Source organism: Coenobita brevimanus, chromosome 98 (assembly GCF_032717465.1).
Source record: "Coenobita brevimanus isolate Jiangsu-jjx chromosome 98, ASM3271746v2, whole genome shotgun sequence".
Classification (NCBI taxonomy): Eukaryota; Metazoa; Arthropoda; class Malacostraca; order Decapoda; family Coenobitidae; genus Coenobita; species Coenobita brevimanus.
The window spans coordinates 12,224,904-12,250,021 of NC_137051.1; the positions used below are offsets into that span (position 1 = coordinate 12,224,904).

The following is a 25,118-nucleotide window of genomic DNA, read 5'->3' on the forward strand; positions in this document are numbered from 1 at the left end:
CAACTGATCAGTGGAATGCACTACTGAATGAAATACAGTAGTATGTGCCAAAACAATTCATAAATTTAAGGATATGTATGATAAAAATGGTTTAAGACACGGAACAGTACGAGCTTGACTCATTCCTGTAAAGATACAATTAGGTAAGAACACACACACACACACACACACACACACACACACACACACACACACACACACACACACACACACACATACACTGCAAACATTCAACTTTACTTACGTCATCTTTGTATGTGAGCTTACACCTTTATAAAATATGTGGAATCTATACTAACCAGTTAAGGTTGAGTCTGAGAGACTAGCAAGAGTTTCATGATCCAGCCAGGCTGGGTCAGTTAAGGATCGAAGATCACCCAAGTCTCGCTCCAGGTCTTTCAGCTCCTTCTCCAGTGTCTCCCGGTCAGCAAAGGGCGTAGGTGGGGTGCTGACTTGGGGTGGGAACACTTTGGCTCCATCCTGTAGTTTGGAGGAGATACATAGTAAGAGCACACAACTGAGAAGAAAATATGGTGGTAGGGCAAAAATATGTAATAAAGTTGCACAAAAATTTGCATGAATATAAGAAGGAAGAGCTGAAATTTGTCAAAGCATAAAATAATTTACCACTGGTTGGCTACAAGTAAAATAAGCAATATACAAAATACCCAGCATAAGTAATATATGCTGGTCGGATGAAATCTATTTGCACTTCTGACAAAATGCCGGCCTGGTAGGTGCATGTAAACTGAATGAAGTGCAACTATTATGAATATATATATATATATATATATATATATATATATATATGAAGCCTCTGTGGTACAGTGGTAGAGTGTGCGTTTCGAACGCTGGTGGATGCGGGTTCACCTCCCGCTAGAGTTGTAAAAACTTTAGGATGCGTTCACCGAGCCATTATTACTTTGGTGGACATAACGCGTGCTGTGGTTGAACCAGTGTCACATACTAGTATGCCTGCACCCAGTCGGCTTAAGGCAGGTTGATTACACTTGGTTCACAGACTGCACACACATCCAAAGCCATTACAACCCTACATTCACACTCACAAGCAATTCTCACCCCACATACAGTCTCTAACAGACAGCCTAAGCCACTGGGTAGAGATACATTAAATGTATCGTCCCTGCTTCGGTAGGGATAGGCCGGTCCTGCAATGGACCTCAACGGCTGATGATGTATATATATATATATATATATATATATATATATTAGACTTCAATTTTGTGTTTAGGTTGATTTATAAACTGTTTTTAGATTTAGATGAATGTGTTTTAGTCATAGGTGGGGTGAATATTGTCATATTGGGGTACAGTTTACTAAGTTAGATTTTTTCCAGATTTATATGTAATGATACCGGGCATACTAATAAGCTGTTCTACTTTCATACTTGCTATTTCTTTGTTTTATCTATTCTATCACTTCTACTCTTTAGGTGCAAATATGAGGGATGTTGATGCTGATGATGATGAGGATGAGGATGAACACAAAAGTATATACTGTACTGGATTTTCGAATATAAGAAATCTACAGAACAAATAAGAATACTCATTACTTCACTAAACAATTATTTAAAACAAAAGCAATTATTAAAACAAAGCAATCAGGTCATCTCTCACATCATCAGGAGTGATAGGTGGTGGGATCATAGTCAGATCTATTATATCCGGATCCAAATATAACGTTCCTTCGGCAAATGCATAAGGCAGTCCAGAATTATCTTCTAGTTGTCGGATTAGAGCACGGATGTCATCCTCTCGTGCTTGAAGGCTGAGTGGAAGGTTATCAGGCGAGTGCAGGCCGAAGGATGATCCACTGGGTTTGAGAACGGATGAAGGTCGTTGGGGTGCCTTGCCTGTGGCTGTATGTGCAATATATGAATAATGCATTAGAAATGTATATCATAATGTACCAGATGACAAACTTACATATTATTTTAATCGGATCACTTGTCTGAAGCATGTACGTAGCAATAATTCCTTCAATTTGACTGCACTTTTATGCTAGCTACCAGAACCTCCAGATGGTATTATTCAGCTAGGAAGACTTTTATAACTGGAGGAATAAGACAGACATTTATTAATTCTTTCACACTGAGGGTGCTCTGATCTGCTTAGGTTGCAAAAGGAATAAAATATACCATATATACTGTACATCATCACTCTGAAGGGATAAAGAGATAGTAAAGAATGATATGCATGAGAGAGAGAGAGAGAGAGAGAGAATTTCATAATTCCTTGCAAAGACAATCAAACTGATTTAGTGAGAAAGAAGGAAGGATGAGGGAGTTGGATTGTAGAGTTTTAACAGAGTAAAACAAGGATTTACTGAAGCTGAGTAAAGGTCAAAGCTAGGGTAGGCCTCAATTACCAGGGCGATGTGCAGGACTCTGGCTTGGGGTGGACTGGGAGTCTGTGTCGCTACCAGACCGCTCCTCACTCTCCACTACCTCACCATTTGGCAACTGCTTCTGGCCCTGCAAGGCATACAAGTAATATATAATGGTGAGTGAATGAATGTGCAACCCACTTCTTTGGGATGGCTCATATCTTTATAGAAGACATTCTTCAGTCTCCTATGGATCACCTACATTTCATTATGAACACTGGCAAGAAAGGAGGCAATACAATCTTTAACTACTTATCTTTTTTAAGCTATGAAAAGTTTAGGAAATATTGAAAGTATTTTGAAAACATAAACAATGTGGAACCCATGACCCTATCTTTAAGATTCAGATGTCACAAAGAAAGTTTTGACTAAAACTAAAAAAGAAAAATACTAATTTTTGCATCTTCATTGGTTCCTCTACCAATTTACTGAGATAAATAGCCAAGATGTTATATGAACAAACTCTTATTACAGTACTGTACATCTGGTGGCAACCAACATCCACTCTCTTTCTTTTACAACTACTAATACAGTACCTCTTCCATACGTGACTCTACACTGACTGACAACCATCATGGTCTCCTGTAACACATGAAATCATTTACAAACATTGGGTAGTAACCATATAGCCAAACAAGGGGGTGATGTGGAGCCTACTATGGTGCTTCTGTTACTTGGGTGAAGAGATGCAAATGCAACATCCATCCAGAGACCAAACCTCCAAACTCCTCCCTTGCATCACAACCTAGAGACTTTATGGGATGAACATACAGTGAATCAGCAGGCTTCCCTTCTCAGTCATTCGGAGCTCCACCATCAACAACAATCTTTTGGGTCCAGCTGAAGGAATCAGAATTGGACTCATTCCTCTCCAAAGTGCTGAAGTTCTACGTTGCTCCAAAGTTGGGATCTCTCCCAGCCTTCCCACTTCTGCACCCAACCACATTTAAGAGACTGTTTGATGCAAATTACACAATAGGTGATATGGACTATTGCCAACAAGTTGTCTTCAGCTGCAACTATCTATTCTGAAGGCCTTAACCCCACAGCACATAATGGATTTCTCATATTGTTTGTAGGGGATTTGCAGTCAGTCTCTTGCCCAGTGACTGTTGGGCAACTGATAAAGCAATGAGAGGACACCTTAAAGCAATGAGAGGACACCTTCAGTTAATGACTTCTGCTGGATGTTCAGCATGCACCTGTACTGCCAATCTGGTTGTGACAGAATCTATCTTGCACCCCATGGGCCTCACCTAGGAGACTCTGCATGCAGCTTCTACCAGAGCCCCTCCAGAAGCAGCTGTCAATATCCAATTTATGACCAAGACGCCTCAGCAAAAATGCTTTCAATTGGCTTTTCCACAGCAACCCAACGAGAAGGCCCACCCCAACTCCTTTCTTTTTTAAAAAGACCCAGACTTCTAAAACAAAACAGTCAGCATCAAGCAACCTCAGAATAATTTCCAAGAGGCAGAGCTCCCTCAGCCTTAATGCCACTGACCATCCTAAGCATCTACTTCAAAGAGCTCTCACCCAACCTCTAAGGAGTTCTAATCGCATTACCCAAGTTCATTCCATCCACACCAGATTACAAGTTTGGCCAGAAGGATCTTGGGGTATAGCAGTGGCCAAATATGGGTCAACATGGAAATGAACGTCCTATTCTCCTCTTTGTCGTCCATCACACTGAGTGACAAGCCAAATGGTTTCCTGTAAGCCAAGAAACCATTTACAACGCTGGATGGTAACCATATAACCAAACCATACGTGGTCCATACGTGTCAAGTGGGTTGGTGGAGGGTTAGTCTCCCTCCCTGTAAAACAAGTAACTCAAAGTCAAATGGCCACCCCGTACGGGATTGTGGCGTCTGGCAATAGATAGATAGACAGATAGATGCAACACTATCTGGAAGACAACCTTTGGAGGGGCACAGTGGAAATGGCACCTCTTCCTGTATTTCTCTTCCCATTGTTTCAAGTACCAAAATGAGACTCAAATCATTCAAGAATCATCTTCAACCTCAGTGCCCTCACACCTTCACTGAGCCAAGACCGTTCCATATGGTGACAACCAAGGCAATACGATGACATCAATATCCAGGGGGCTGAATGGTCTCTCTAGACCTTCAAGATGCCTGCTGGCATATCCCCACTACCAAATGCTTCTGCAAGTTTCTGGCTTTCTGTGTTCGGAGGCATGCATCAGATTCGCTTCCTGACATCTGGTACCAACATCGCTCCCAGATTGTTAATGAAACTGGTCAAGTATGTCCTTTTGAAAGTGAGCAGCTAGGGGGTCAATATGTTAGCCTATCTCGACGACTGGTTGGTGGCAGCTCCCTTGGAGCTACAGCTCCCCCAGTCAGTGAAGGTGATTATAATCACCTGAGAGAGACAAACTGGAAGAAGTCAAACATCAGACCATCCCATTGTCTTCAGTGGCTAGGAATGCTCTGGAACACACTACAGGTGGTGTTCTGCCCATCTCCAGGCGACATATTGAAGGCATCAGGTACAAGTCACCAGAATCAAACAATCTTGGTCCATTCCAGACATCACTGGGAACTACTGGTTTATTCCCTCATATCTGTTGCACCCAGTCTCAGTCTTGGTCAGTTTTCACATCACTGACTCACTCTAGAGGGGAACCAACTCATCTGAAACCACCAAAGGGACAGTTTGACCCAGCAGTCTCTGGAGGATGTCAGTATCATAGGTATATCTTCACCTCCTGATCTAATAATCTTGACAGATGTCACCATTATGGGGGGGGGGGTACCTGTCCCTTGAAGATCACCTAGGCAAAGGGATGTGGGCTCCAGTTCACAGGTTACTCCACATCAGTCTCTAGGAACTGATGGTAGCAGAATATTTTCTACCAAACCATGATCACCACCTACATGGACAATCACTCACACTGAATACTGACTCTCAAGTGGCAATTTCTGCCATAAACAAGAACAGTTCCTCATGATCCAGACCTCAACTAGAGATATCACAGAATATGTTCACTTTAGTACTCTTGCTGAATACCTTCACTGGGGTAGCCAGTTTTCCAGGGGAGGACTCATCAGTGGAATGGTCTCTCTCACAAACCACATTCCACAACTTGTACCAGAACCACAAGTATACGTTTGGCAACAACAGGGAATGAAAAATATATAAAATAATAATAAATAAGAATCCTGACCAGAACACAGACTCCAGCAGGTGGACCAGACGCCTTCACAATAAGTTGGAATCAGTGGGCCTTGATTTACCTATTCCCTCCAACCCTCAACCGAAACTTTTAGTTCAATTTAAGTTAAGTAGTTCACATAGGTAACCAATTTGACAGGGCAGGCTTCATCTATGGAATGGTCTCTCTCACAAGCCACATTCCACAACTTGTTTTGGAACATACCTCAACCACAAGTATACAGTTGTTAACCCACTGCATGCCAGCTATTTTTAGCCCTATGGGTCACGCCAGTGCAGGCCATTTTTTGACTTTTTTTTTTTTTTTTTTTTTTTTTTTTTTTTTTTACTAAAATGATAGATTTTGATGTGGAAACAATGAATTTCACCATTAAAATGCTCACCGAGGCTCGGAAATGAGTTTTATTGAGTCCTGCATACTCGTGTACAGGTATAGCCACTCTCTCACGCTCACCACGTATGTGAGAGAAAGCCGTTTTCTATGTAAGGTATACTCAGGTATTTATGTTGGGAAGGTATAGCAATGTTCAGTACACTTTTCTGATTACTTATTACTTCAGCATCTATCACAATTTGCGTGTTTTTCTCACTGTGAATGCATTATCTTACATTTACTTGAAGATAGGTACAACCTGACTTCATTACATACAGTCCTGGCACTTACAAGAAGGTATTTACAACTTGACTTCACTATATAGTCCTTACACTTACAAGAAAATATTTACAACTTACACTTACATGAAAATATTTACAAAATGCCTTCACTATGTACAGCACTGGGTGAGGCACAAAGGCAGAGTGAGGCAGAGCGAGCATGAGGGGGGGAGCGAGTGAGTGTATGGCCTTGACAGCCTGGGGGATGGTAGAGGAACAGTTACCTTACATGCCTGCCAATTTTTACCCACGAATCTTGAAAAATGCGTCACAGTGAAGTTTTTTATTTTAAACCATTTTAAAACAGCACTGGCACTGGCTGCGGAATTATGTCAGACTGTTTTAAAACGGCAGTGCAACGTGGCAGGTTATTAAAAAAAAAAAAAAAAAAAAAAATTACTGTCCAGAACACACAGACTCTGGCTGGTGGACCAGACACCATCACTGTAAGCTGGAATCTGTGGGCCTTAATTCCCTCCACCCCTCAACCAAATCTTACTTTAAGTAGTTCACCACATGTGCCAGCCCCCGGGGTCATGTGTCGCTAACTGCGCCCCTATGCCCGATGCAACCACAGGCAATACACATTCAGACATAGCATCCCAACCAAATTCCTATCCTTTCTCTCCAGCTGGACACCCCACCTCTGGGTCCCAAAGCATCTCTTTTGAAGTTTCACGTATGGTCACTTAATGTAAACCTACAAAACCACCAACTCGGCTAGAGTTGCTCAGGTACTTCTGCAAAGTCTCTGTTCATCTTCCATGGCTTTATATAAGTCCTGCTGGAAATCCTTTTATAGGTTTCTTCCTTCTGAGAATTTTCACCAACGACATCCCTTCCTTTTCTGGATTTTCTGGAACACTTATTATTGACAGAAATCTCAAGCCCAGCAATGCATTTAAACACTACACAGTTCTGAAGATTCCACTTCACCTTGTATACAACATCTCCTCGCTAGACAAGTTAGTCTCACTCCTCTGCAAGGGATTCTTCAATCTGCATTCAACCTTGCTGAACCCAGTGCCCCAGTGGTCCATAAATTGCATCTTCGATATTCTTACCTCCACATAACCAATGTACCCCTCAACTGCTGATCAATTTTTGCTCTTGTACAAGGCTCTGGTTTTAACAGACTTAGCATCTAGCATCTAATGCAAGGGTCTGTGAGTTACATGCGATGTGCAGGTCTGCATCCCTTACAAACTTTGAACCTGATTTATCAACAGAGACTGTTTTTCCCAGACTGGACTTCCTGAAGAAATTGGGAACAATTTGAGCAAAACCAACTTCATTCCCATCTAATGAGAAGGTACCATTTCCCACCCCCTCTGCCCAGTACAAGCTCTCCATGGTTATATGTCAATTACTCAATCTTTGAATTCTGATGAACCATGGATATGGCCCAAATCTCAGAACTGCATCACATCTAAAATTTCCAAATTATAGTACAGTATTATGTAAAGCTACTGTATTTCCTTGGCTGAACTGGTGCCATTCCGTGGGCCACAAAGTTCGTAAATTTACTTCCTCAGTTTATTTTCTAGAATGTTTCTCTACAGAAGGCCTCATTGAGAAATGTCTCTGGGCCTCTCCCAATAAAATTTTTAAGTTTTACCTAAGCATATCTACTTCAGCTCCACTCTGCTTAGCAGCAAGCAAGTTCAGTGCACCATCAGCAAGATCCCCATTATGATTTTTAAACTTTTCAGGTGATTTACTTTTATTTGCACCAGGATCTGTATTAAAACCTCATCATTAACTTCCTACACTTGTTTATCCAAATTCTGAATTAAATTAGAAGTGCTGAGGACAGAGATTAGTACATAATCTAATCTACAGGGTGAGCTTCATGCTACTTCACCATTACCCTTCAAGATTAGGATTTAAAATCTACCAACAACAGACTGGATATTCAAAGACCACAATTCTTTTAACATACAGGTGGTCCCCAACTTTTGACTAAGTTGCATTCCAAGAAACTGTTCATAATTGGAATTTTTTGTAAGATGAAAATGCGTTTAATACATCTAACCAACCAAACATCATAACCTAGTCAAGCAAGCCTTATAGTACAGTACTTACATTAGCCCGCAGTTGGGCAAAATCATTAACACAAAGCCTATTTTATAAAAAGGTGATGAATATCTCATGTTACTTATTGAATATTGTACTGAAAGTACAAGATCGTAAAGTCAAAAATTTTGTAAGTTCACTGTTCATGAAACAGGGACCACATGTACATGTACCCAAGGATACCAAATAAACAAGATATAGTCTTTTCTTTATTAATACTCTCCTGTATGTATGGATTTGGAGATTTACTGAAAACTGCAAGGCCAGGGGGTAAGATCTTATATATTATAGCAGTGTGTGTGTGTGTGTGTGTGTGTGTGTGTGTGTGTGTGTGTGTGTGTGTGTGTGTGTGTGTGTGTGTGTGTGTGTGTGTGTGTGTGTGTGTGTTTTGGGCAGCCGAAACTACACATTCATATCCCACCAAAATTGGCACAAAAATCACAAAAAATTCGCCGATATGAAAAAACTTGGTCCCATTACGATTGAAAAACGTTTACTATATTTAATGAGCGATCATATTTTGACCACAAAACGCTGCTCCAGGTGCCCGGAATAGGATCTCCGTAAAATTTTTTGCCCATGGCTATAACTAAAATATAGCAGGGCGACAGTCCTCTGCAGGAGCAAGTGCGAGGGGCCCGAGGGGCCCATGAGCACTTGTTATAATACTATACTGTACTACAAAAAAAAAAAAAAATCTTCATAAGGTCCGTTATCTGAGTCCACGTGAACCTCCTCCTGTAGGTGGGTATTCGCAGCTACAAGGTGCAACATTCCAAAGGGACTTGTAAATTAGCAGGTTTTAGAACTAAATTCGTTATCTGTGAGACCAGGAATGTAATCCCACACACTGCCGTCCCAGACTGTCTGTCCACCCATCCTCACTCACACTTCCTCATACCTACTTGTGTGCAGTTATTCAACTGAATGAATACCAGTTTATGAACATGACTGACAGTGCTCGGCACCACCCATGGGAGTACTGTACTGTACATGATACAAGTGTTCATGGGAAGAAAGGAGGAGGGTACACAGATGAAATGCCTTCTGGCCGATGTTTCTCACATCAAAGTTCTTGTTCTGCTGAGTGAATCAGGTCACCCGAAGCCATGGGGTGGGCTTGGCAAGAACCCTAGCTACAAGGCGCTACAATCCTAGGGCTCGCAAATAGAGGGTTTCATTTGCCATTTTGGTTCAACCTCATAGATTAATATGGCATACCAAGAAAGAACTAGTTTAGTGATTCTAATAAATTGTATTCATTTCATACTACTTGTAGTTCATTTGAACAACTTTTTGTATTAGTAAAATGATACTGACACCTCATTTTCAAAGTTACTACACTTTTCATAAATCTTATTATTTATTTATTTATATATACTGTATATTTTTTTGGCATCTCCAATTAAACATAAAAATTTTGCACTTCTTATTCAACTTTTTGTTTTGGAGGGGAGGATGATAAGTAGGCCCAGAATCGTGCTAAGTCTGTTCTTCGCTCTATTAAAAATAATTTCATCCATACTAAATGCTCTCAACTCTCCAACTCAAATTTTTCCCGCTCCTACTGGCACCTTGCCAAAAACCATTCTAACAACTTTACCTCATCATCCTTCCCTGCTCTCTTCTACTCTGATGGCTCTGTAGCTATTTCTTCTACTGATAAAGAAGATCTCTTCACTCAGACTTTCTCCTCCAATTCCACCTTAGACGATTCCGGTGCTGTTCCTCCATCACTTCCCCTCTCTGACTTCGTCATGGCTGACATTAAAATTTCTTCAGTTGATGTATTTTCTGCCATCACAGGCCTCAATACTAACAAGGCACATGGGCCTGATGGAGTCCCTCCTGTTGTTCTCAAGAACTGTGCTTCTGTGCTTACACCCTGCCTAGGCAAATTCTTTCATCTTTGTCTGTCAACTTGTACCTTTCCTTCTTGCTAGAAGTTTGCTCTCATTCAGCCAGTCCCAAAGAAAGGTGACCATTCCCAACCCTCTATCATCCAACTGCTTTAACATCCTGTATCTCAAAAGTTTTCGAGTTAATTCTTAACACAAAAATTTTAAAGCATCTTTCCTATCACAACCTTCTTTCTGATTGTCAGTATGGGTTCCGTCAGGGACGCTCCACTGGCGATCTTCTCACCTACCTTTCAGACTCCTGGTCACCCTCCTTTCGGGACTTTGACGAAAGCTTTGCCATTGCACTTGACATCTCAAAGGCTTTCGATCGAGTCTGGCATAAATCTTTAATTTCCAAGCTGCTCTCTTACGGTTTCTATCCTTCTGTCTATGCCCACATCTCTAGCTTCCTTTTTGGTCGTTCTATAGCCGCTGTTGTAGACGGCCATCGTTCTTCTCCTAAATCTATCAACAGTGGTGTTCCTCAGGGCTCAGTCCTATCACCAACTCTCTTTCTTTTATTCATCAATGACCTTCTAAGCTGTACATCTAACCCTATCCACTCATACGCTGATGACTCCACTCTTCACCGTTCCATTCTGTTCCCGCAATGCCCATCTCAGCAATTACTTCAACAAACAAGGGATGAGGCTACGGCACACCTAATGTCTGACTTGGCTCGTATCTCTGACTGGGGTAAAAATAATCTTGTTGTTTTTAATGCATCAAAGACTCAGTTCTTACACCTACCAACCTGGCAAAATCTTTCATAGGTGTACCCACTAATGTTTAATAATATTCAGCTTAATCCTGCACCATCCTTGAACATGCTTGGGGTTTCATTTACTCGGAACTTATCTTGGAAAGATCATATTACATCTCTTGTAAAATCTGCTTCCAAGAGATTTGGCGTGCTAAGCCGACTCCGTTTCTTCTTTACCCCTGCACAATTGTTGACTCTATACAGGGGTTTTATCCGCCCCTGTGTGGAGTACAACTCTCATGTGTGGGGAGGTTCCCCACACGGAGCTCTTCTCAATAGGGTAGAGTCAAAGGCTTTTCATCTCATTAACTCTCCTCCTCTAACTGACTCCCTACAACCTCTGTCTCTTCGCCACACTGTTGCATCTTTATCTCTTTTCTATCGCTACTTCAATGGTCACTGCTCATCTGAACTGTCTGCATGCATTCCTCCACCTCTTCGACGGGCACATAGCGCCCATCTAGCAGCAAACTCTCATCCCTTTTCTGTCCAACTCTCTAATGCAAGGGTTAGCCGTTACTCCCAGTCCTTCATTTACGCAACAGGTCAACTCTGGAACTGTCTCCCTCTGTCTGTATTTCCTGCTTCCTATGATCTCCAGTCTTTCAAACGCAGTGTGTCTAGGCATCTCGAAATGAACAGATCTTGAATTTGGCTCTCTCTTGTATTTTGTTTTTCTTTTGGACGGAACAGTTATTGCGGGCTCGTGGCCTTTGGTTCCTTCTTTGCATATATATACAGTGTATATATATATATACTGCATTACAGGAGACCAACTGAATCATCCCCAGAATGTATAGACTGAATCACCACTGTTAATGCAACAGAATGTATATCCACAGTACATAGTGTAAAATTTTTTCTTAAAATGACTCACAATATATAACAAGCTAATGAAGGCAATGTGGTAATATCAAAGCTATAAGAACAGCTTAATGTTTGCTGTCTCAGGACAAAGTACTGTACTGTACATGGCTGTGATTCACAGATCAAGATGATATAATCCAGATGGTTAAAATGAACACAAACATGCCCATTACCAATGTCAGAAGGAATAAGCTGGAGAGCTTGCATCAGCCATGTTCACTACCAACCTGAGTCAGAAGGAGGAGTGAATCGGAGTGCTTGAGTCGGCCATACTGGTCAGAGCGAACACTCTCAGTCTCGGTGGTCTCCCCATCTGCATCGCTCAGGTAGTTCTCTGCATCCTCCACCAACCGTTGCAGCTCTGCCACTCTCCGGATCACCTGACGAGATGACATAGAGGTCGGTGTTCAGAATATGAGTGTGAACTGAATTGCATGGGGGTTTGGACACATGGAGAGAATGGAAGATGATAACAGGGTGAAAAAATGTAGGAGGGTGAATATGGCGGCTAGAAGGCCAAGAGCTTGACCCAAGAAGACATGCGATAAGGTCCTACAAAATGACCTGAAGGTTAAGGGACTGAACAGAGATATTGCCATAGATTGTATAGCATGGAGATTTGCCATCAGGTGAACAAGGCTGACACGTGAAGACATGCACTAGACAAAGCCCTTGAAAATGAAATGGAAAAGTATATGAAAGTAAGAATAGCAATATGAAGCAAGTGGGAATGGGGAAGTGGAAAGTTTAGAACAGGGAAGCATGGTAAGAATGGCAATGAAAGTGTTAAGTGGTCACATGAAAAGACCATGAATATGTAAGCATAATAATGCACAGTAAGTGTAAACAAGGATGTGGGTATGTAATCTAAAAGAAGTTGGAAAAAATGATTATGATGGACCCTCATACAATGCATCAGTTTTTGTTTGTTTTTCATAAGTATGGGAGGTGAAACTATGACACCCCCCAAATAAATATGGTAAAAAAAAAAAAAAAAGCTACAATGTGGATCTGTGTAGTGTCACTTCCAGTTCAAGCCAAGTGTGACATTAACCAGCTGAGTGAAACTGGCTCCCCTCCCCCCCAGTGTAATTCACCGGGTCGGTCAGGATCACTTTGATGGTCGTGATCGTCAGCTTTTACCCTCCCGGAAGGGAGCTGAGAGCTCATCTAGTCCAATCTAAGGGCAAGGCTGTGACCTTCACACCCGTCCCCTTGCTCAAGGGGGACAGTAACCACCCACTTCGTCAGTTCGCAACCTGAGCGAGGCGCGAACTCCCATCTGCCAATTGGCAAGCGAGAGCGTTACCACTGCACCATAGAGGTGTGTGTGTGTGTGTGTGTGTGTGTGTGTGTGTGTGTGTGTGTGTGTGTGTGTGTGTGTGTGTGTGTGTGTGTGTGTGTGTGTGTGTGTGTGTGTGTGTGTACTTCGTTTCGTTTCGTTTCGTTTCATTTTTAAAGGCTCCAACATGCTTGCATGTGTCGGCCTTGGTCACCTAATGGCAGCTCTCCACGCTGCACGATCCATTGCAGCCTCCCTGTTCAGTCCCTTAACCCTAAGGTCACACTTAATGACCTCGTCCCATGTCTTTTTCGGTCTACCCCTCATAACCCCACCCCCAATATTAACACTTCTCACCCTCCTCACCCAATTATCATCCCCCATCCTCTCCACATGTCCAAACCACCTCAATCTACCTCTCCTCATCACAACACCAATACACTCCAGTCCCATCCTACCTCTCAACTCTTCCATTGTAAACCCAGCCCCTCCAGGCCTTGGACGCAGGGATGCACTGCTCATCCACCTAATCATTGTCATTTCTGTACGCCTGAGCCGGCGAATATCTTCCTCCTTCACTGCCCAGGTCTCACTGCCATACAGCATTACACTTCTAACACATGCTGCATACAAAGACCCCTTAGCACGTAGGGAGAGCCCTCTCAATGTCAGGAGAGGCAAGAGCTCCCTGAACTTCTTCCAACCACTTCTCACCCTAGCCACAGAGCTAGCTCCAGCCCCACCTCCAGCACACAACATGTCTCCCAAATAACAAAACTCTTCCACACACTCAAGAGATTCACCAGCAAGTTCAATCCTTTCACGTCTGACAATCTCCACCTGCTCACCCCGGCACGCCGTACACATAAAATCAGCATTATCTCGCAGTCTACCTCTGATACCACTACTGTACATTTTTATGAAATCTGTGTACTAGCACGCTGCTTCAAGTAATTTTGGTTGATATATATGATAAACAAGGCGACTCTGGCCAAGTGGCCAGCACTTCGTAAGCCTTCATCCTGGTTTTCCAATATTAGATTCAAGTAGGTTTGGTTGATATAGTAACTTTCCAGAATATGGCTGCCACATAAACCAAGGGCCCACTCTACTGTACAAGAAAACTGGGTAAGTGGGACCAGTAAATTTGGGTACTCTGGAATAATCATAGGAGTGTGGGATTAGTCACTGTATGAGCCTGTGGAAGTTAATGTAGGGAGATGTGAGGGAATGTGAGTGAGTGGAATGACGTGAATCAGGATGAGGAATGTAATAAGCAAATCAGAAAGATGAAAGTAACAGATACATTAGATTAAGTAAAGTAACAATGCAAATGTGGAGAGTAACAGATGAATCAGACCATGAGGAATAACAGTTAATCAGAAAGAGGAGAGTAATGGGGAATCAAACTGAGTAGGGTACTAATGAATATTAGGTGAATAACTACTGTACTACTATTAGTATAAAATCATAGTATATATGTCTTAGTTAATATCATTAACTACACTTGATTTGAATGAGCATTGTAAATATTAACAGGCAAGATATGTATAATATAACCAGTTTAAGTCTCAACAAGCTGACGAAAACTAAAGTAAAAAATTTGACACTTATTATACTGCAGTGTATATAAATACCTAGCTATATATACTGTGCAAGCAAAGAAATGAACATACACAATTGCAGGAAGTGGAAAACGTGCCTAAGACTCTATTTTAATTGGTTAGTATGCTTGCTTGTGCTTTGGTTAATATTACAATGAGCATGCAAAAAAAAAAAAAAAAATATTAAAATACTATTAATCTACAACTATAAGCAACTTTACATCATTACCTTCAAGCATTGCTTATTTTTTGTACAGTATACTGTACTATTTAATGTAGTATCATAATGGCTGTGTTTTGCCATCTTACGACTAAACTAAATACCAATATTTTATGCTTCATAATTTAGCATAGTACAAAAGACTTAGCTGATAACCTTGGCCAAATACAGTACTAAAATTTCTTTCATATTCATCATTCATGGTGTCTCCAGCACATTAAGGGTTGGTCTGCTTAATTTCTATTAGTCATCAAACTTATTTTATTCCAGTTTGATTATTCTTTACTTGCTCTATCTCACAAACATTAATTATCACAGCTTGTGAAGTCAAGAGTTGACTTTTGCTACACTTTATTTTCCACAAAAAAAAAAAAAAAAAAAAAAAAAAAAAATCTTATTAACTTCAACTTACCTGTGTTTGCTTTTAGTAACTATATTACTCTAATTTACTCCTAACCACAATTCTTCAATACAGACTTTGTAAGATTTTCAGGATAGTTTTCAGTGCTAGGCCTTTCCACTGCTTTGTACCAGTATTATCATTTCATGTGGATGACTAGCAGAGGAGTAGCACAAACTTCCATTTTCTTTTCCTTAAGGTAAGGATTACTTGAGAGAGAGGCACAGCAACAAAACCACATGGATTATCTGATGTTCTTGATTGAGCCTTATGCTGCATGTGTAATTGTAAATGGTTATGTTATTTGACAGATAGCTGTATACTTGCAGCATCAGTTGCAAATGTCTTGTCAGAGTGGTTCTTTGTATGTCATTTCAAGTCAACTTGTCACTTGGTATAATACTGTATGAAGTAATGCTTGAAGTTACATGACTACCCATCTAACAACTTCTGAATGTTGGAATGCACAATGAACAGTATATTAGGTAACAAATATTGCAGCCAATATATTGTATGACTACAAATGCCATAAAGTCAGCCATTATTTCATCATCTCACCCTTTTAAATCCATCTGGGGCATAGGGGCTTGGGACTAGGCTACCGTACTAAGTCCCAACATTTTGGGCAAAGGTGAACAGTCTTCTTTGGGCCTGATTAGCATCATGTGAACATTAAAGCATTATGGGTCCTATCTAGTTGGAATATCTAGACCCACTGTGTCACAAAGCATCATTTGGTTATATGGTTACTACCCAACATAGTACAGTGCAGTAAATGATTTCCTGGGTTAAAGGAAACTGGTTTGTCACTGTGTGAAGAGTCACCCAAAAGAAGCACTATACTGATTGAGAAGATGATGAGCATCTTCAAATCTTATGGATATTTTTCAACTGTAAGGGGTAGGTATATTAGTTAACCTTTATGAAGGAACTTCCTAAATCACCTTGTTCATATAATGACAGTCCAGCACTTTTCTTGTCCTTCAAACCAATGATCAAAATATAAAATAGTTGCCTACAGTACATAAGAAAAATCTAACTCGAGGTTTAAAAAGCACTGCAACAATACTATAATGATCACAATAGTCACAGTACTGTGGAACCATATTGTAGCACCACTAGGTTCCCCCTTGACATCTTATTACTGGGCATCCTACTGTACTGGAAAACTTGATGGGTGGACTAATAAAAGCTAGAAAATGAGGCAAAACTACTTTGGCTTGAATGCCAAAATTAAATTCAGGATACTACACTGGTACAGTTACAAATACGAGAAGATAAAGTGACATAAGCAGTCTTCTGTCATTCACTCAGTCAAACTGCTAGATTTGTCTAAGCTCTGCAGTCATTTAGTCAAGCAGTTAATAGGGTAATGTCCAAGCTTTGCAGTCATTCAAATTATGAGTTAGTAAAGTGCAAACTATCTGACAGTGCTGAATGAAATGCAACTGTGGTGGCATAAGCAGGTGTCATGCTGTATCAGATGTTAAGTGGTGTGTGTGTGTGTGTGTGTGTGTGTGTGTGTGTGTGTGTGTGTGTGTGTGTGTGTGTGTGTGTGTGTGTGTGTGTGTGTGGTTGAGAGGACAAGAAATTTGACAAGGAATGTGTTACGTGTGCTGGGATAGTGGGAGATCTGCAGAAAACAGGGAGATGAATATAACCAAGTGTAAAATCAGCAAAGACACTGTATTTTTGGCATGGCAAATGAATGTTGAGATTATTATAGGAACCTAAAACTAAAGAGATGTAGAAGTGTGGTGACATATAAAGGTGTCCAGGTATGACAAAGTAAATCTGTAAGTGCTGGTATGTAGTGTCTTTTAAGTCATCTATCATCTACAAAACAATCTAGTGGCTGGTGTGTAATCAAGCAAGGTAGTGCCTTCATGTCTTGCTCGTGTTGCTTTTTGCTTGCCTCCCATGCACCACAATGTTGCAAGTGGGTAGCCAAAGACTTCTCTTTCTCTCTTTCCTTCTCTCCTACCTCCTCATTTCTCGCCTCACACACTCCTTCCCGTTCCTTTTCTGCTCGGATGTTGCTGTTGGAGAGGTTGAAATGTACCTTCCTAGTTTCAGTCCCTTGGTTTCTAGGCGGGCTTGCTGGCAGTGGGTGCAGATGTGGGTGGGCATAGTGGGAATATGGGTGCGGGTGTGGTGGATTGTGGTGATGAGCAGGAGGTACAGGACTCCCAGTTGTGGTTGTGGTCGTGGCGGTGGCTGAGGCAGGGTGATCAGTCGAATTTTCGTACACAGAGTTTCTGTAGACAAAGTTACTAAATTAACTTAAATGCTCTTTTTACACTAACTTGACCTACAACTGTCATCTCTCCATTAGGAACACTTAGTTGTAAGAATACGTTAACATTACAGCATGACGCTTGTCATCTCAAGAAATGCAATACCGGTATGGAAACGATGCAGGACCTTTGTTTTGTTATTTTTTGTCAATGAGTTATGTGAAATAAGCTGCAAAAGGATAAATATATGGGCAAAGTTAGAACAAAAAGAGTATATTATACAACATTATTACTGGATTACAATCCCATTATACTGTCCTTTAAAAGGATGAAACAGCTGGAAAACACGAAACTGCTTATGAGATTAAGTCATATAGAAGAACAAACAGTAATGAAGTGGAATGTGGACTGCATCTATTATTATGGGTACACAACCAACACGACTGTCAATTCATTCAAGAAACAAAAGAGAAGTATAAGTTGGAGAAGCAGGTTATATAAATATTTTTAAAAATGGTGTGGTTGGACTGGCCAGAATAGGTTCATCACAGGGAGGAAAATGAAAGTCATTATATTGGTTATATGGTTACCACCCGCAAAGTAGTGTTTCCTGTTTATATACAAGAAACCAGTGGGCTTGTCACTCAATGCAGAGTCACCTGAAGGCCCATTTACATCGAATGAGTGAATGATCGACGCCCCCACCTACCACTAGTAATAATAATAGTAATAATAATAATTTTAAAAGGTAAAATTTTACCAAAAAGGCGCAGCTACTTTAAGGCTGGGCGAGGCCTTTCCATATTTTCTATTGAAATGATCCTTCACAGACTTCTTATTATCCCTGGATTACCACAGATACTGGAGACTTTTACAAACTTACCTCTGAAACCTATAAATGAGGATTTAGAATGAGTAAATTTTCCACCGACGTCAGCCAGCAGCCTGCCGTATTTAAAGTTCCTAATTCGCATTTTTTAATTTGAAAGCTGGCTGTCAAACGCAAGTGAGGTTACGTTGGATTAGGTTTGGTTTGGTTAGGTTAGGGTTGGTTAAATCACCCGACTGCTTTGACATGGGATACACTGACGCATCCAACCGAAGTGATGGTTGGTAAACAACTTCAGAGATGGTCCGACTCCGATCGTCGATAAATACTGCCACGGACAACCTGTACGCTTCCTTAAAGACCCCAAAATAGGTATATTTTGTCTTTTTTCCAATCACTTCTTGCTGTCACGATGCAACAGCTACCTACCTATGTTGCTTATGTACCAAAATTACTTATCTTGAGATCGTGAGTTTGTTACAATATAGGTGGAATCACTGCGCCCGTTTGGTACAATCGTACAATCTTCAGATAAGTATTTTTGGTACTTACAAAAACTGCACAGGAAAAACATTATATATATATATATATATATATATATATATATATATATATATATATATATATATATATATATATATGAAAGACGGAGAATGAATAAGAGGGTGTATACGTGGAGGGAGGGAGAGGGAGGGAAAGACCGAGGATAAGATGGAGGGATGGAGTTGAGAGCTATATGAGGGAGGGGGGAGTGAGTTGGGGGGAGGGCAGTCAAATGGTGGGTGGGTGACAGCGACTTGGAGGCGTTTTGTCTGCGGCCACCCTTTGCGGGATTAGGGCGTCGGCCAATAGGCAGACAGATATCTGAAGTACCAACACCAAGGGGAGACCACAGGGAGGCGCGGAAAGGGCCCGACCAAGACGGGTATACGTCCCCCGCCACCATGCGCCCCTCTTCCTCTCAACGGAGGCCGCGGGAGGTACACCACCTCAGTGCACTACTCTCTACAGTCTCAGACCAGCACTCGCCAGGATCGGGGTGGGACGACTGGGACTCGGGGAGGGAACGTCCACCATACTTTCCTCACCTACAGTTCCTAGCAGGACCGCGACGACGCCCACCGTGCTCGTCGGGGAGGGAACACCCACCGTGCTTCCCTCGTCTGCAGCCCCCACCGGGTGCAGGACTGCAGCGACGCCCACCGTGCTAGCCGGGGAGAGGACGCCCACCGGGCCATCATGCTCCTCTCATCTGCAGTCCCAGGGTCTAGTGGAACCGCGGCGGCACCCACCGTGCCCGCCAGGGAGGGAATGCCCAACGTGATTCCTTCGTCTGCTACACCTGCGGCACCCACCGAGGGCAACGCCCCTTGCTCGCCTCACTCCTCCAGAGGCCGAGTGGGACGCCCCTCTCGCTATCCCACACTCCAAGGGGCGGAGGTAGCACCCTGGCACACACGCGCACACACACACACACACACACACACTTCTCGCCGACTCAGTGGTAACGCTCTTGCTTAGCATCTGCTAAGACAGGAGTTCGCGCCTTGCTCGGGATGCGAAAAGTTTCACTGACGAAGCGGGTGGTCACTGTCCTCCTCGAGCAAGAGGATGGGTGTGTGCGTGTGTGAAGGTCAAGGCTTTGCCCTCAGATCGGACTGCATGAGCTCTCAGCTCTCTTCCGGGACGGTAAAACGTTGATGATCACAACCATCACGTGATCCTGACCAACCCGGTGAATTACAACACACACACACACACACACACACACACACACACACACACACACACAAGCAGTAAAAATGGAGGGTTCTGATCGTTGTTCTGTGTGTCATCTTTGATGGATGACTCTGGCTGACATTACATTCATCATCCTTCCTCCTCCTCCTCACCACCTCCATTCTCTCTATTTTTATAATTTTGGTCTCTCTCTCCTGCTTTCTTTATACTTTTTTCAGCACTCCCACTCCCTCCTTTTCATATTTTTTTTTTTCATAACTAGACAAGGTGTACACACACACACACACACACACACGCTCTCTCTCTCTCTCTCTCTCTCTCTCTCTCTCTCTCTCTCTCTCTCTCTCTCTCTCTCTCATCTCTCTCTCTCTCTCTCTCTCTCTCTCTCTCTTAGTTAATCTCCTTTTGTTGCTTCTCTCCTACACCTTTCTTCTTCTTTTCCACTCTGCCCTTCTTGTCATCACTTTTCGTTTACAATCTCAGTGTCAAAAGCCATTTCACATCTCGAAAAACTGTACTGTACTGTACTCTCTCTCTCTCTCTCTCTCTCTCTCTCTCTCTCTCTCTCTCTCTCTCTCACACACACACACACACACACACACACACACACGCAGATTTGGTTCCTTCTTTGTCTCTACTGTACTGTTTAATTATACTTTCATTTTTGCTCTTTTTGAGTGTTGTTAATTCATTTATTCATTATTGTGCACTTATTTCTACAGCCTATTACTCACTGTCAGTTCATTACAGTAGGCCTACTTATATTTATCTTTTACCTTGATGTCATTTTGTAGGACGTAATCCTAAGTCTTAAAAAGATGTTTTGGTGTTCTACCCTCCACATTCACATGCACATGTGTTCACACAGTTTTCATCCTTCATTCCTTCCATACAAACAGTCCACTTCATTCGCCACTGTGTATCACTGTGTTTCATCACCGATGCCTAAAATTCTTAGCCAATCTTGCAGCTGTTCATTCGCAGTTCTGCCATTTGCAGTTATGCCATTTAGAGAAGCACTACACATCCATATGGCCATCCTCATCTCTGCATACTCAGACTTACGCACTTCTCGTTTATGGTCCAAGTTTCACAACCATACAGTGATACATTTCTCACACACGCTTCAATTATATAGTACAATTTTCCATAAATGTATGGTAAGGGGAGGGTAACCTCAGTGTTGAGGGGTAACAGTTACCTAAATTTCATTATCTAGTACTCTACCTAACCATCAGCAGGTATCAAAATTCCTCTACAAACTCCAGAGACACATCTGCCAAATATATCCAAACACGTCTAGCCTTTTCTCTTTGTTCACGCCTACACTCAGCTTCCTCGAAGCCTACCCTGTTCATGCCACCTGCAGCTTATACCACTGCACCTCTTACGGACTAAAATGCTGCACACTAACAGACTGAACTGTTCCAAGTACCAATCTAGCACACAGTACGTGGATACACCTTCCGTCAAACCCGGTGATATCACCCACCCAGGCGATCATTACTTTCATTCTATGCACATTCATTCCCATGAAGTCCATTCCATCCCTCTATGTACTGTAGGGCAAATCTGTCTACGGCCTTCTTCTCGCTATCTGCAGTATTCATTAAGTCACTGGCGTACAGTAACTCCCATGATAAACCAGTCCTAAAGTTAATCAGCTGTGTCTGTAACTCCACAATAAATAACTGATGGCTCAAAACAGATTCCTGGCGCACTCCAACATTTAACTGATAATTCATGGGACTGAAGGAGCTAAAGAAATGTCTGTGATCGTCTTTCTTCATTATAAATTTGCCCACCATCTCTTTGGGCACATCTAGGGCCGTACCGTATACATAAACCCTCCTAAGCTTAGAGTGAGCAAAATATATAGTGTAAGAGAAAAAAGGACGAAAAACGAAAGAAGGGAAAAACAAAATAACCTGTAATAATAGTTAACTGACGTGTTTATCATTAAAAAAAAGTGGTTAGGACCCTTTATAAACAGGACCCTTTGCCTCAAAATGGCGGAGGTGGCAGGTCTCCCTCATCATAATAACAGTCACCACCTCTGTTTCCGGCCCGCCAATTTCCTCCTCTGGGGGAGCAGAGGGGAGGGGGCTAATGAACCCCCCGAAAACCTGACTTGCATACTAAACTCGCTCCGCCAAAAACCTGCCCGCCTTTTCAATGGTATTTTTGAACCGCTAAATAAATTACCAGTGACGGTATTAATTTTTGTTATTGACGGTGGTGCTGTGTGCACTGACAAATTTTGCTTTTATATTGTGTGGGTAACTTTTGTCGCATAGCCTAATGATTCCAACTGGTATACGCTATACTGTATGCGCTACTAGACAATATGCTATCATTTATATAATTATTTCACTGCTAGTGGAATGTCATACACTGTACAGTTTTATGTGAAGAAAACTGTTGACACATAGTAAGGTAGAGACAATTAACCCCTGGAATCCGAAGACATTCTATATTTAATTACCATCGCCTTCAGGCGATTTTATTCAGCTTACGGAAGACCTGCCGTGGTGCACGGGTAAATGAATATACAGTATACTATATCTAACCCCAAGTTCCATATGTCTGACGTAACTGGAATAAAATCGTCTGGGGATGGCAAGGATGAAATGAATAAGATGTTGACGAGTTAAAAAGTCGAACAAGTCAAAGATGTGGGAAAATAAAGTACGAAAGGAGAAGGAAAACATCAGATGTATGTAAGGAAAGGGGAATAAGAAATGCTATAATAATGAAGTGTGGAAGAGAATGAAGGTCAGTAGCAGCTTTGAAGATGATCTGCCTTATGGAAATAATAACACCACGAATACTACTACTTCTATTACTACTACTACTACTACTACTACTTCATCTATTACTACTACTGCTACTACTGTATTATAATAATAATAATAATAATAATAATAATAATAATAATAATGATAATACCATAAATAATAAGTGGTGATGATAACATTCACAACAGTGAAAGACAGACGAAAACTGGCAAAACCGAGGAACTTGTTTCTGATAAATGAAGAACAGATATGTCGATTAACTAGAAAAATGTCAGACAATATACGCAATATGTGGAAAGAGCCGTCTGAACACCCAAAGACATTAAAGAAAACGAAATTTAAACAAATTTTATAAGTAACTAATTACCCAAAATGAAGTAGGTAAAAGTACAAGGATTTTTGTAAAAATCCAGTTCATATACGTTGCTTGTGGTCATAGCGAAGTATTAAGAAAAGACGTAAGTGAAATATACGAGAAAGAAACAAAAACCCAAAGCACATATTTACGTTTGGTTTGAACTATATATACAAAATGCATACCGTGTACTCATATGCTCTTCATCATCATCAGTATCATCATCATCTTATTTCTCATTCCTACTTACATGGGGTTGCCCCTCCCTCAAAAAAATAAATGAAATAAATTAATTAATTAAAAAATAAAAATTAAAGGTATGAGAACTATCAAAGAGCACAGCAGAAATGACCTAAGCATCCATCCACTCATCATATAAGCCTTCAGAATTCTTAGCTCCAGCCCACAGGTTACAGCGATCCACACAATATCGTGCTGCATAATGCCTGTAGGGTAGAATTATATATATATATATATATATATATATATATATATATATATATATATATATATATATATATATATATATACACGTCTGTGAATTATTAACCTTTTCATTCAGATGGTGCATTTTTCCTTATTATACTGTTGAGACAGTACTAACAAACGATTATACTGAAATGGTAGGATATAACCATAAGTTACTCCCTGACCATTCGAGTTCTTCTTTAAGTTGACTAAAATTGTCTGGTGATTTAAAAAAAAATGATAAAGATGTCACAAGAATGAAGAGATTACAAAAAGTGTAGGTGAAACAAAAAAGTAACAAAAAGAGAAAAAGAAAAGGACCGATTCTACTCACGTCTTGTTCATGTTGGAGTCGAGTATGGTGTGGGTGCGGCTGTTGACGTAAACACCTGTCTCCTCACCCTCTAGCCCGGGCAGGTGGCCGTTCGGTACCTGTAGACAGATATACCTGTTGTGTTGTATTTGTTGACCACACACACACACACACACACACACACACACACACACGCACACCAGTCTCCTTCCCCTCTACCCCAGTACCTGTGCACAGAATACACTTATGTTGCACTACGTTAAGGTGACATACATACATACAAACATACACGCATATACATGTATGACTTTCTCTCTCTCTCTCTCTCTCTCTCTCTCTCTCTCTCTCTCTCTCTCTCTCTCTCTCCACACATTATGATAATTTATACTTTAAAAAAATTATCGCTACATATAATCACAGTTCTGTATGTAACATCTGAACAACTCTTCATGATAACTGAAATAGAAGCTATACAGAAGAACTGTCATCGTAAATCTATAAATATACAGAAGATTATTTTAGTCAGAATATACAAAAATATCACAAGTAAAAGAGGGGTGGGTGGGATCAGTATGAGGAATGATCGCAAAAGATTAAGCGGTAGAGGAGGATGAAGTGTGAAGTAGATGAGAAAGAAATATGTAGGGAAATTGATGTTTTTCTAATTCTGAGCAAAGATTCATCGATAGTATGTTCCTTCAGGCCCACCAGTCCCTCTACGTGACAAACACCTATTACCACTTCATCGCTAATACCTACCATCGATACCGAACACATGTTAGGGCTGTTTCATTATGGACAGACGTAATGATGCAGGGGTGTTTTGATGGCATGTTGATGGGTCTTGCGAAACAGCAGTAAAGCCTGCTTCAGCGAAATTTATTAAATTATGCCGTTCACTGCTCAAGTCTGAAATCGAACTCACGTCCATTCAAACAACACAATACCTCTAACAACGAACAGGGAAGAAAAATAGGAGAGATGAAGAGGGAAGCAAGAAAAGG

General features: G+C 41.3%; 1 protein-coding gene across 2 annotated transcripts in view; it reads right to left on the reverse strand.

The window, feature by feature from the left end:
• The window catches only part of LOC145414265 (uncharacterized), a 356,239-nt gene that overhangs the window by 25,976 nt on the left and 305,145 nt on the right, over positions 1 to 25,118 (reverse strand). Inside the window, exons 14-19 of one of the 2 annotated variants that reach the window (XM_080283866.1) lie at positions 24,136 to 24,233; positions 17,437 to 17,632; positions 12,096 to 12,248; positions 2,389 to 2,494; positions 1,638 to 1,879; positions 300 to 480 (exon numbers count right to left, since the gene is read on the reverse strand). In XM_080283866.1, coding sequence (XP_080139992.1) covers positions 300 to 480; positions 1,638 to 1,879; positions 2,389 to 2,494; positions 12,096 to 12,248; positions 17,437 to 17,632; positions 24,136 to 24,233 — 976 coding nt within the window. Of the gene's footprint in view, positions 1 to 299; positions 481 to 1,637; positions 1,880 to 2,388; positions 2,495 to 12,095; positions 12,249 to 17,358; positions 17,633 to 24,135; positions 24,234 to 25,118 lie in introns of both variants that reach the window. The other variant, XM_080283865.1, reaches the window with a different exon arrangement.